The sequence below is a fragment of the Nycticebus coucang genome, chromosome 17 (assembly GCF_027406575.1).
Source record: "Nycticebus coucang isolate mNycCou1 chromosome 17, mNycCou1.pri, whole genome shotgun sequence".
In the NCBI taxonomy this organism is placed as follows: Eukaryota; Metazoa; Chordata; class Mammalia; order Primates; family Lorisidae; genus Nycticebus; species Nycticebus coucang.
This window is the reverse complement of record NC_069796.1, coordinates 51,568,671-51,582,171: the sequence shown is the minus strand read 5'-3', so window position 1 is coordinate 51,582,171 and position 13,501 is coordinate 51,568,671. Positions and strand designations below refer to the sequence as shown.

The 13,501-nt window shown below is 43.3% G+C and overlaps 1 protein-coding gene across 6 annotated transcripts in view; it reads right to left on the bottom strand.

Moving 5' to 3' along the window:
• Window positions 1-13,501, bottom strand: part of SLC36A1 (solute carrier family 36 member 1) — a 53,746-nt gene that overhangs the window by 36,457 nt on the left and 3,788 nt on the right. For 5 of the 6 annotated variants that reach the window (XM_053567104.1, XM_053567103.1, XM_053567101.1 and 2 more), the window contains exons 2-4: window positions 7,582-7,729; window positions 1,109-1,199; window positions 171-259 (exon numbers count right to left, since the gene is read on the bottom strand). In XM_053567104.1, the coding sequence (XP_053423079.1) occupies window positions 171-259; window positions 1,109-1,199; window positions 7,582-7,724 (323 nt within the window). In that variant the 5' untranslated portion in view covers window positions 7,725-7,729. Of the gene's footprint in view, window positions 1-170; window positions 270-643; window positions 690-1,108; window positions 1,200-7,581; window positions 7,730-13,501 lie in introns of those variants that run through there. The other variant, XM_053567106.1, reaches the window with a different exon arrangement.

Sequence of the window (13,501 nt, the reverse complement as noted above, 5' to 3'; positions counted from 1 at the left end):
GAGCAGATAAAAAGCAGAAGTGAGCTCACTTCCAAGGCTGTAATGGAAATCCAAGGACAGTGCTCACTTCCAAGGCTGTAATGGAAATCCAAGGACAGTGCTCACTTCCAAGGCTGTAATGGAAATCCAAGGACAGGCTGCCACTGAGAGGTGGCTCAGAGGGCTCTCACCTGTGGCAGAAGTGGTGAGCACATTTCACCAGGATGGCCATGCAGTGCACGGCCACAATGCCGATCACCAGCAGGCTGAGGGGGCCCATCTGGACAAGTGTTGCAGGCAGAAGGGGAGAGAGAAAAGCAGGCAGAATTAGGAGTGAGTCCAATCAAAACACAATTTGCAAATGACTAAAATGCTGCTAAGGCACTTTCAATTGACAGCTTCTCAGAAGAGAATTGTGAGCACAGAGGTGGGTGCTGTAAGATGGGCGCTATCTGGACTTCAGCACATATTCAAGAGATTTAATCTCATGAAGAAGAACCCAAGATAAGTCTGGTCTGAGACTGTGGTGAATCAGAATAGAAGGTTCTTGTGACTGTGGGAAGAAGAGATGGGCTAAGGGATGTGGGGGGAAGGGGGAGTTATAGTTGAGAAACGCTAGATCCAAAAAGACTGAACTTAGTTGAAGATAAGCCCCCTCTCTGAGCTACCTCTAACTCTAAAAGAAACCAGAATGGCTTTGGACAGGCAGTCTATAGGAGGCGAATCTTAAAAAGAAGATGTAAGGTTCTCAGAGTTGACCATTCAGGGATGGGGTGTGGAGGGCCTGTGTAGAAAATGGACAGATGTCCATTACTAACTAATCAGTTCCTAGTATCGATAGAAACCGCTGGAGCCATTTTAAGTTCATCCTCTCTACCACTAAGTGAGCTCCACAAGGGCAGGAATCTATGTTTAATTCCTGGATATATTCTATTCTCAGAGCCTAGAAAAAGGCCTAGCACAGAGAAGGCCCTCAATAAATATCTTTAGATAGATGAACATCTGAATTTTGGTTTTTCTCAGCTGAATTAAAAAAAAAATGACTTAAATGAAGTAAAGTTTTAAAACAATAAGAAACTATCCCCTATACTTTGTCACAACGCTTCCCTCTACTGATGCAGACTCTTACCAAGATGCCTGCGTTTTTCACTGCCAGAGGCAGCCCCAGGAGTCCGGTGCCAATGTTGCCTTTTAATAGGTGGATCAAGGTCTGGAACCATCTAAAGTGGAAGATACAGGGAAACATTAACCATAATGACAGCCAACTTTAATTAAGCAGTTAACACTAAACTAAGTGATTACATGCATTACTTTATTTTACTTCCACAACTACCCTATAAGTTTTTATTTTATGGATGATGAAGCAATTTGCTCAAGGAAACACACCTAATAAAGATGTGAGCCAGGATTCAGACCCTGGTCTGACTGCAGAGCTCACTCTCTCACCCACAGTAATTTCTGTAAGCCAGCAGCACTCTCTGTGACTCATCTCAAACTCCCTTATCTCTCACAGATGGGACCAGAGGACCACAGGCCCCTCTCCAGGCATTCCATCCTTTCCAGGGAACTTAAGGCCTGGTTCTCACCCCTGAGCTGATCCCTATAAAGACTCATACCCAAAACTGCCACAGAAGATGACAAACCCAACTGCCAAGGACAAGCACAGGCACGAGGACATAGGAGTCCCCAACCCTGTCACAGAAAGTTGTATGGAGAGTCAACAGAATAAATTCATATAATACCATAAAAGCCAGAAGTCCTTGAAGCCCTTTATGTTAAAGAAAAAAAGCCCAATGCTATAGGGTCCTGGCATTGGAGAAACCTTTGAATTACCTGGTTTATCCTCCATGTCAGAGACAGATCTATATAGACTGTGCTCTTCGTGCTGCAATTGTAAAGCCTCTCACATTTCCTCATTCATTTTGTTTTTCTTTTTCTTTCTTTTTTTTTTTTTTACAGTTTTTTGACCGGGGCCGGGTTTGAACCCGCTACCTCCAATATATGGGGCCAGTGCCCTACTCCTTGAGCCACAGGCGCCACCCCATTCATTTTGTTTTTCACTGAGTAACTATCCTCTCTCATGTATGAAACATTGTGGTGACTGCAGTGGTGAAAATAAGTATGAATAAGACACAGATCTCTTCGAAGTTAATAATGTCCTGAGGAAAATAAGGGGACACATGAATTACCACCAAGGACAGAAAGATTCCTGTCTTTAAGAAAAGGCCAGGAACAGCACAGGGAGAAGGAAGCAGGAGAGAGGAGAGACATGGGCTCAGGCCAGTAGGGCAGACAGGGTTTGCAAATGTGCTGTTGGGGAAGAAGGCATCACTGGCCAAGGGAAGAGTCTGGGGACAAGCCCCTAGAGAGACGTGTGGGGCATGAACCAGAAGGAGCAGTACTTGGGTTTAGTGGCCACTCAAGTGGGGCTGAGAGTCAAAATGGAGGGGTACAGGAAATTCCTCCTTTTTATACAGAGAGTAGAAATTCATCAGAGGACTGACAGCAAAGGGGTAAACTTGTCCTCAGCATTTTCCATCCTTTGTTACCTCCAGTAGGATAGGAAATAAGTTAAATACAGTGTTACTTTGCTCCACTCAGGATGTAGCCCCTGGAGCTGTCTGGAAATTCTCTGTATAAATCATCTGCATAAATCGATCAAAACTGATGCTTATACACATTTCTTCAAATCTGCCATTCAGTAAAAACTCAAAGAAACTGGTTACTAGTAAGGCCACTAGTAAGACAAGGCTACGCCCTCTGGAAAGGAATTTTACTTTAATCTTTTTTTCTCCTTGCATCTTCAAGAAGAAAATCTGTTGGTTTTCCTGCTGTCCTCAACCTTTTCATGGAAGATCGAGGGAATACTTCCACTCTAAGCGGGAAGAGTTAAGTGCTCTCCTACCCATCCTGAGGATTTCCAGGACCCATTATCAATAGCAAGAGAAGATAACTGGACAGGATAATGGGCCTATTTAATTTCCATCTTAGCAAATATTTAATCCATTTAAGAGCAAAGGTAAGCAGTGTACCAAACCCAATGTTTCAGAGACCTCCCTGTGGGAGACCAGGTCCCTCTGGCCTTAGCTCTGCCATGGCCTCCAGATGACAATTCCCTCCCTCCCTTCTCTGGCCCTGTTGTCTCCTCTGTAAAGATGTCTCCATGGTGCCTTCAGCTCTAACAGCAGGATTCTAGGCAATTGGCCACAGGACTCTTTTTAATAGACAACCCCAAGTTGGGGTTACACAAGGCTGTGTGAGTAACAGAATTACGTTATTGGACTGCAAAGTCTTAACTACAAGGATGAACTATCTTTCTGAAAAGGGAGAGGAGTTGTCCAGTGAATCTCTGGAGTTCCATTCATGCTCCATAAGCAGTTCTTAGACTTCTTGGGCTCAAGATCCCTTTATTCTCTGATAAATAATTCGGGACCCCAGATGGCTTTTGCTTCTGTGGATGATACCTGCTGATACATAATTATATTTAGAAACTAAAACTGAGAAATTTAAAAACATTTCATTAAAAATAATAATAAGGTCATTATATGTTAATATACATAATAATTTCTTTCTTTCTTTTTTTTTGTTTTTTTTGAGACAGAGCCTCAAGCTGCCCCCTTGGGTAGAGTGCCGTGGCATCACAGCTCACAGCAACCTCCAACTCCTGGGCTCAAGCGATTCTCCTGTCTCCGCCTCCCAAGTAGCTAGGACTACAGGTGCCTGCCACAATGCCCAGCTATTTTTTGGTCACAGCCGTCATTGTGTTGTTTGGTGGGCCAGGGCTGGATTCGAACCCGCCAGCTCAGCTGTATGTGGCTGGCGCCTTAGCCGCTTGAGCCATAGGCGCCGAGCGGATAATAATTTCTTTTAATGAAAAATAACTCCATTTTCCAAAAAAGAAAATGTGAGAATGTTTCTTACCCCCTCCCCAAATCTCCTTAATGTTTCACATAACAGAGGATAGATGATTATCTGTGTCTACATTCAATCTATTATGATACATTGTTTTAAGCACATGAAAAAAAGTTTTCTCATAGACATGTAGTTGGAAAAGTAAGGAGTATTTTAATAGCTTCTTCAATCAACTACACTAATTTTTCTTTGACACTATTCCAAACTGAGACCGTGAGTATTTCTTAGAAGTTAGCTGCAATATAGAATCTGAACTTTTCATTCTCTATTAAAATCCACTGGTGGTCTTGCTCTTTCAATGAATCTTTTACCCATGCACAATTTCCTAACATCATCCTTTGGTCACCTGAAGGATACTGGTTCCCTACGTTATGCAGATCTTCCAAATGCTAACATCTTTCATTACACAATATCAAAAAATCATATTCATGGGTGGCACCTGTGGCTCAACAGAGTTAGGGCACTGGCCCCATATACTGGAGGTGGCGGGTTCAAACCCATCCCCGGCCAAAAACTGCAAAAAAAAAAAAAATCATATTCATTAGTATCACCACTGACCTCACCAAAAACATTTTTAAGTAAAGATGTAAAGCTTATGGGGCTGGATGTGTTTTTTTTATTTTCTAATTTTGCTTGAAATCCCAAATTTTATTGTGAGCAACAAATATATATTATTGATTGTTTTTCTTGAGGCGATGGGCTCATTTCATTCATTTTCAGGAAAATGTCTACCAAGTACCCAGGTCTAAACCAAATACCTATAGTTCGTTGGTTTCTAGTAAAAATATGTTCTATGAAAAAAAAAAGCAGTAAGTTCAGTTAACAACATAATACTACTGATTTATCCTGTTTCCCCAAAAATAAGACATCCTCCGAAAATAAGACCTACTTACAGGAAAGATAAGACGTCCCCTGAAAATAAGACCTAGTGCATCTTTGGGAGCACACCTTAAAATAAGACACTGTCTTATTTTCGGGGAAACAGGGTAGTATGTCACAATATTGTAATTTGGGCTTATTTCAGTACAAAAACCAAACAAACAAAAAAAGAAATCAATCACTCAAGGTCTTTGTCCTGAGACAAGTATCATACTTTGGTACACTATGGTACACAGTAGAAGTGCTTCATACGTTCTTTCCAAGTTGTCACTCAGAATATTACTAATTTTTAAAAATTAGTTATGTGACTATTTCATCTAGGACATTCATAAGCAAAACCGGCTTTTTTTATGCACATGAAGAATACAATAATGAGCAGTATAATTTAGTGCCACTTACCTCAATTCATGCTATAGTGCCTGCAATTTTACCCACCACTGCTTCCACATTATCAGTACAAACATGGTGAAAAAGCAAACAACATCTTAATATTATTATAAAGATAATTTTGACCTCAGAGACTTCTTGAAGTGGGCTTGGGAACCCCAAGAGGTCTGTAGAACGCATTTTGCAAACGGCTGCACCAAGTCACCTGGAGAAAGCTAGCTGGTATCAAAAAAGTCAGCTGGTATCTCAGCCTGGGGAAGAATCACTGAGGCTCAATCACTAGTTAGTATAATATAACTAAGAAGGGCAAGAGGAGAAAAATTTGCCCAACAGCATAAACTGAGGCTGTCTCCAAAGAAGTTAATAGCTTGATAATATCAAGTGTTAGGAAATCACTTTACTAAACACACCCTCATGGAAATGTTTGGGGTTCCTATTTATATCTCCTAATTAGGGGTTTTTACTGAGCCTTGGACTTCTGGAAGAGCACAACATATGCGTGCATATGTACAATAGAGCAAGAAGAACTTCCATTTACTTTGTTCTTTGGCAAATTAGATAATAGGGTAGAGCAAGAGAGAAACAGAAAAGGAACCCAACTCAAAAAACTAACCCTCATACTTCCCTCAAAGTAGAGATTCATTAAGATTAACAAGGTTCTTCCACTCAACTTGCACATTAATCACATCTGGCATGTTTTCTACATGAATGCTTTTGTGCATCTTATGTCCCAGGCTCAAAATACTCAAACAGTCCTCCAAGTCCATGAAATACTTTTCCCTATCCCTCGTGTGATGGAACTGCAGTATTCACTATCATCTACAGATAGGCTTTCCTGGTCACCTACCTCTTATCAGTTATCAGGGCTGGACGGAAATCTCCAAACAAAGTTTACCCCAGAAAAGTCTCAATATAAGCTCAAGAATGGTATCTTCTGATTTGCTCAATTTGCAACAAACAAGGGGAAATAATTTTGTGTTGACCACTAGTTATCACCCAATATGGAAAAATAAAAGAAGAGATGCTCAGAATAGCTAACAGGCACGCATCAGCTTCCACAATTCCAAAACCAATAAGCTACATTCTGGCATTACTAGGTGGTTGGTTTTGAGCTTCTAAGAAGTCTCTAAAAATAATGAAAATCCAGACCCCATCTGGCAAGTATGGAATAGACAAGTTGACGCCTGAGAACAAGATGCAACAAAAACTGGAAGGGAAACTAGAGAAGCTTGGAAGAAGCATTTCACAATAACAAGCGTGACCTCTGACAGGAAGCCGTCATGTGCATTGCCACTGGCTGTGTGTGGAGCTTCTACCTCAGGGCTCCCGGGGGGGTGGATGAGGGTAGAGGAAAAAGGGAAGGGTCACTGCACTGCTGCCAGCTGTGGTCTAAGCAGTCTCTCCTGTCACCTACAACTGTAAGCAAATGGGGAGGCTACGAAAACATGCCAGGTGAGGAACAAGGTGAAATCAGCTAGTGGTGGTGAGGGCCTGGGAATGCGAGCAGACCATGCCTTCTGTTTCTATCCCAGTTCACAAGAGAACACGCCCTGCCCTAGGAGAGTGCAGACAGTGACAGGCTTCAAGAGAAGCTTCCGTGATCCCTTTGGCTGGTGACAGGGGATGCCGTAAGTCTAGGAGATGATGGTTCCTTCAGTAAGCCACCCCGTAAGTAAGAGTTAGAGCTAAACTTGAGGACTAAATTGAGGGCTGCAGAACTGGGATCCAGAGAAATGTCAGAGGTCTGCTGAGGTTGGGGCATAGCTGGGATAACTCAAAGGAGTAGAAGAAAATCTTCCTCTGGATTTTCTAATTCAAGTGTGAGGACCATATTATCAGCATAGCTTCATAGTGGGGTCCTCAATTTTTCTTTGCATTTGTGGAAACTGAGGCCCAAAGAGTGCCAAACTCAGCCGAGATGAGTTGTGGGTTTTGCTTTCCAGAGATAAGACTTAGTAAGCACTCCTGTGGGAATGCACAGTGAATCTTCTCTATCAACCCCAGAACTTTTTAAGTGCTGAAATTATTCTTCCCTCCTCCCACTTCTTCAGCCAAAAGAACTGGCAATTTGGGACAGAGTTATGGGAGAGAGTTTGCAAATGGGCTCGGAGATTATTTGAGGTTCTAGTACAGATGATGTGCAGTTCTAAATTAAGAGAATTAAGAGAATGTCCTTGCTAGAAGCTTTTCTTAAGCCCAAGCCCTTGCTCGGCCCCAGTTTTGTGGGACCAAGGCAACGGGAAGGAACAGAGTAAGAAATGGATTAGAGAGCAGCAGCCAACAGCATCTCAGTGCAGTCACTCGCCCCATCTCTTCCTTGCTTACTTTCATCTGTAAAGTGGGGAATTGAAATGGAGGAGAAAAAAATAAGTCTAGGACCATGCATCCCACCTGAGGAGGGGGCAGAAGATAAGAGAGACTTACGTTGTGCTGCTGCTTTCCCCAAAGCGCTGGTAGGAGCCAGGAGAGGTGGGGTTGCTGAGGCCGTCCGATGGGCTCTCCTCGGGGCTCCCGTCCGTGGAGCTGTAGTCATGGTAGTCTTCGTTCCGAAGTCTCTGCGTGGACATGGCAGCTGGGGGCAAAGGGCCAGCATTAAAACCTTCTGCAGCTGGGGCCTTGAGCTCCATGCCTAGGGTGGGCTCTGGGGCAGGAGCAGTCATTGTTACAGTAGCTCAGGGTGACAGCTGCACTGTGGATTTAGTACCAGGGTGCCTGGTACCAAAGGAAATGGAAAAGTGCAAAGTACACAGGGGCGGGCTGGGTTCACTCAGCGTCTGCCTCCCAACCTTCCAGACTGGTGTCACACTCATAACTTTCCAAATTTGTCCGAGTACACCTGGACAGAGCAGAGGTGAGGTACTGCCCGAGCGGGGGAGGAGGGAGAATGCAGAGAAGCCCTTCCAGGAAACATTCCCCATTCCTTAGGTCAGGGTTAATTACTCTGTCCTCTGAGCTTATTTCTCAAAACTTGAGCAATAGTTAAATTGTATATACACTCATCTTGCCCAAGAACAAACTCTCAGAGTATGGGAATTTTATTTCTCCTATGTCTTCTGCCTTCACTAGAGAACCCTGTTGCATTCAAGAAATCTCTGGATCATCCAATTCTGCTTAAACTCTCCCCTGGATCCCACAGCCACAAACGACCTTCTCCTCTCTGCTGTGACCTCAGTCTATCTTATACTCTCTAGAGGCCATCGGTAACTCTCATCTCCCCACCCTGCTTTCTTTTCTTGCCACCAACCTTACTATTGAAAAATAGCAGCTCAGAGGAAGACCAGGAGCACAAGGGGTATTCACCCCTGGCCCCTGTCTCAACATCTCCCCTCCACACTCCTCCTTCCTTCTTATTTTTATGGGTTTGCTCATTTTTAAAAGATGGTGAAAGAAGAAAACCTTCCTCCTGTGGGCTGGAAGGTTGATGAGGTGGTGTCCCCTGGGGGGGAGGGGGAGGACTTTCTCAGTAATGCTACCAGACAATAGAGAAGACACACGATAAGGATACATTTGGGGGGTTGTGGAAGCCCCCAAAATCATAGAGACTATTGCGGAAAGCACCTTCACAGGTTCCTCCAAGCCCCTCATTTTATACGTGAAGAATCAACCCCAGAAGATGAAGCGACCCGCCCTGGTACAGCTAGGTATTAGTAAAGCAGAAAGCCTATCTCATGATGTCCTGTTTGAATCTGGAAACATCTGCCAAATACAGTGCCAGCTTCTTTAAGGGAGTATCACAGCATAATCAGAAAGAGTCAGCTTCTTGCCCTCAAGTGAGAAAAGAAGGTATGTTAACATTAAAAGTACCAATAAAACTCCTCTGACTCTGCGTGCCCTGGAGGTTCTCCTCTGGCAAGTCACTGAACACCCCTTACCTCCCCTCAGTCTGATGTGTCTCAGATACGTTGTGAGGAGACAGGACCTCCGACTGCCATTGCAACACCCCATCCCACCCCAGCACCCAACACAAGCTGCCAGAGGACAGCGCTCCCCACAGGTCCAGTCCCTGGGGACTTCCAGAAACTGGCCCAACCCTGGCACCAGAGTGATGCGTGGGAGATCCCATTTTCTCCCACAGAAATGCAGCTGAAATGCAGCAAGGTCCCTAAGTCATCTCACAAGGCAAGTGCTTTGCATAAAGCCAGGAAAGGGCCTGGAATTCCCAGGGCAGATCTGGCCTCACTTTACTGCCGGAGCCACTTGGCTGAAAACCTATGAGGGCGTCATTTACTCACATGCTAGAGGGAAACAAGAATGCCTTCGAGCTCTGGGGCAACTAAACTCATGAGAGGGCCAGGAAAAAATAATGTATGAAGTATCTTACCAAGAGCAGTTGAAAACCTCTTGCTACGCGGGTAAAAACTAGTAAGTTAATTTATATGTATGTCAGGAGGCCTGGGTTCAAAGCCTGCCTCTACCACCAGTTTGCTTAGTAAATCTGAACAATTTTCTTTTTTGCTGTTGTTGTTGAGACAGAGTCCCACCCTTTGCCCCTGAGTAGAGTGCAGTGGCATCCTAGCTCACTGCAACCTCAGACTCGGGCTGTGGGCATCCCGCTGCCTCAGCCTCCGGAAGCTGCTGGGATTACAGGCACACGCTGCGGTGCCCAGCTGAGTTTTTCCATTTTTTCATGAGTCAGGGTCTCACTCTTGCTCCAGTGAATCTCAAACTCCTAAGCTCAGGCAATTCTCCCTCCTCAGCCTCCCACAGTGCTGGGATTTCAGGCATGAGCCACCGTGCCCAGCAATTTTCTTTATTTTTCTAAGATCTTTGTTTCCAAATGTGCCCAAAGGGGAGGGAGGTGTGGTCTAAAATATCTCTCAGCTTCACTCTAGTGCTAATACTCTAGCAATCAATTAACATCATTATTTATGCAAGCACCAGCTAATTTCTAATCTCTTCCAACATATCCAAAGCATCTGAGGAATATAGAAACTTCCAAGTGAATCCTGTGAGAAAGGAACTTTTAATCTGAGGAATGTAAGCCTCCTTTAAATTAGCAGGCCCAGAGTGGTATTAAAAATGGGACACCAGCCACATCTCACTCCTTCCTTGAGCCAATTAATTACTTCTTGAATCCACTTGCTATGTGGGGTCTAGAAACCAATGCTACATAGTCATAAAATGCCATACGCCCCACAACTCACAGCCTATAGTTTTATGGTCTATGTATGGATGGCCAATCACTATCAATGTCATTTCTGTGAAGCAAGGAGAATTCCTGTCAAACAACTTTGTATCAGCCCATTCCTTGTCCCCCTTTGCCTTTAAAAAAGTGCCTGTAAAAATGGGACACGAGTCTTCTTCGCTTTGGCTCAAGTAAGCTTTAAGATTATATTTTGTGCCTCAGCTTCTTCCTTTAGTTCAACACCTGCCTATATATTACTGAACGTAAATGGAAAAAAACCTAGGGACTGATGAATTCCACAGCCCTTCCCCATCAAGCAAGAAATCCCTGTGGTGCTTACCTGGTATACCCACGTGCTCAATTTATTTCTAACACCATAAAAGGGCCTCTTTTATGTTGTGTAAAAAAACTAAAGTTACCCACAGCAGAATGTAAACTGCTCAGAAAGGAGCTGAAATCCGTAAATCTGAAGACCAAAAAACAACTGCAACTTAGCAATTGCATGGAAATTGAAAAAAGAAAAAAAAAAATGCTACTTAGGAGTTTGGGTTGCTAAACTCAACAGAAGTCAAAGATATAATAACAGGCCAGGTGTGGCGGCTCATGCCTGTAATCCTAGCACTCTGAGAGGCCAAGGCATATGGATCACTTGAGCTCAAGAGTTTGAGACCAGCCTGAGCAAGAGAAAGACCCCGTCTCCAAAAACAGAAAAACTAGCTGGGTGTTGTGACAGGTTCCTATAGTTTCAGCTATTCAGGAGGGTGAGGTAAGAGAATTGCTTGAGCCCAAGAGTTTGATGTTGCTGTGAGCTGTGACGCCATCTCCCTACCCTGCTTTCTCCACCCAGAGCACAGTGAGAGTCTGTCCCCCACCCCCCCAAAAAAGATAACAATACCAAAGAAACTAATACAATTGTGGTTGCACTGGGATGAGAGAGGTGGAGGTAGAGGACAGCACCACTGAGTTTTGCCACACATGTATCCCGCTAGGCAGCATACTACAAAGAGAGCAATGACAAATTGTGGTGTATGCAGGGGCTGGACTAGGATCAAGAGGGGGTTGGAAACCAACTTAGGGAGGAATGGGTGGAAGCCCGCAGATAAGTTTCAACCTGGCAAACTGTCTTTAAAAGCTGTCACATGGATTACACTTGTTCTTTGGGCCTCAAAGTTCAGTAGATGGAAAATAAAGCAAGGCAGATCTCTGGATAGACACAGCGAAGAACTTTCTGTCAAGGACAGTTATCCAAATGAAACAGATTGCCGTGAAGAAAGCATACTCCCATCCCTGAAGAATCTAAGCAGAAGCCCGTTCTCAGAGATATTATGTAAGGATTCAAGACAGGGGAGGAGCAGTCACTCCCTCGAGCTCCTGTTCCAGCTCTTTCTGGCAATCAAGGCTTCCTCTTCTTGTTCCCTGTCCTCACTGATGTGATTGACCATGGTCACCCCACCTTGGGCTTCCTTTGATGAAACCTGACATCCAAGTCCACTGCTGCAATTGTCAGTTCCTCCCTATAATATATTTTAATAGTGCTTGTTAACTGTCAAAATGAGGATTGTAATGTGTTAAAGTTAAACATTTAAAGTTAAACATTTAAGGGTTCCTTAAGGGCTCCTTAAGGAGCCCTTCAGCTCCTGAGGACAGTGAACAGAGATATTCATGTTGGGCCCATTAAAACCAATTCAAAATCTTCTGCAAGATATTTAGACCCCTAAAAGTGAATTTTTTTTTTTGAGACGGAGTCTCACTTTGTTGCCCTCGATAGAGTGCCTTAATGTCATAGCCCAACAGCAACTTCAAACTCTTGGACTTAAGCAATTCTCTTACCTCAGCTTCCCAAGTAGCTGGGACTACAGGTGCCCGCCTCAACACCCGGTCTTGCTCTTTCTTAGGCTGGTCTGGAACCTGTGGGCTCAAGCAATACACCCGCCTCAGCCTCCCAAGTGCTGGAATTACAGGCATGTGCCACTGTGCCCTGCTAAGAGGGAACTTCTAAGAAAGTTCCTCATGTTTGGTGGTGGGTCGGGGGGTGGAATCAAGTGTACCTTCAACCAAAATTGTATTGAAATGTATGTACCAACTATTTGTATCACCTTGAAATATTTCCATAATTTTCCTTACATAAACTATGTTTTTAGTTGTATCAATTGGCGAGAATTGCTCTTTCACCCACAGAATATGCGTTTCAGCTTAGCACTAAAAATGAGCAGATGGAATCACTTTGTGCTGTGGATATAGTATGGAAAATGTCTCTTAAAATTTAATTTCATTTTAAAAAATCATGTGTTAAATTTTCTAAAGGTGGGAAATTTTTAAGGGGAATGCTGTGGTGATGTTTTTAAAAGATAAAACCAGAAATTCTTTTTATAAATTCAAATACCTGTGTTTCCATGTAAACAGTATGGGATTCAGGAGAATATAATCTGGCTATCAAAAATCCTGCTTTCTAAGCCCATAGTCACTTTATTATTTTGGTACAGAATTGAGAGGATTTGTATCAGATGATTTCTAGTGCACTTTTACTTCTAAACCTTCAGGATTCCGATTTCAATTTTTTAGTGACTGAGTTTGTTCAAAATAAAGGACTGAGACATAATAGATGGTGACATATTCTGAAGCTGCATGACCCGTGCAAGTAACCACTACCCACAAGTGGCCACTAAGTACTTGAAATACAGTTGGGTAAACCTGAAATATGTACACAGCGGATTTCAATGAACTGGTACAAAAAATTGTGAAATAACTCATGAATTAATAATTTTTATATTGTCCATATGTTGCAATGATAATATCTTGGATATATTGGGTTAATAAACATATGAAATTGAAAAAGGGAAAAAGACCAAACAGATTTCTGGGCCCAATCTGATTCTACCTGTGCATTTTATTTATTTTTATTTTACTTACTTATTTTTTTTTTTTTTTTGAGACACAGTCTCACTTTGGAGCCCTCAGTACACAGCTCACAGTAACCTCAAACTCTTGGGCTCAAGTGATTCTCTTGCCTCAGCCTCCTGAGTAGCTGGGACTATAGGTACTCGCCACAATGCCCGGCTATTTTTAGAGATAAGTCTCTCGCTCTGGCTCAGGTTGGTCTCAAACTTACAAGCTCAGGCAATCCACCCACTTCAGCCTCCCAGAATGCTAGGATTACAACCATCATTACAACCATGGATTACAACCATGGATTACAACCATGCCCAGCCTGTGCATTTT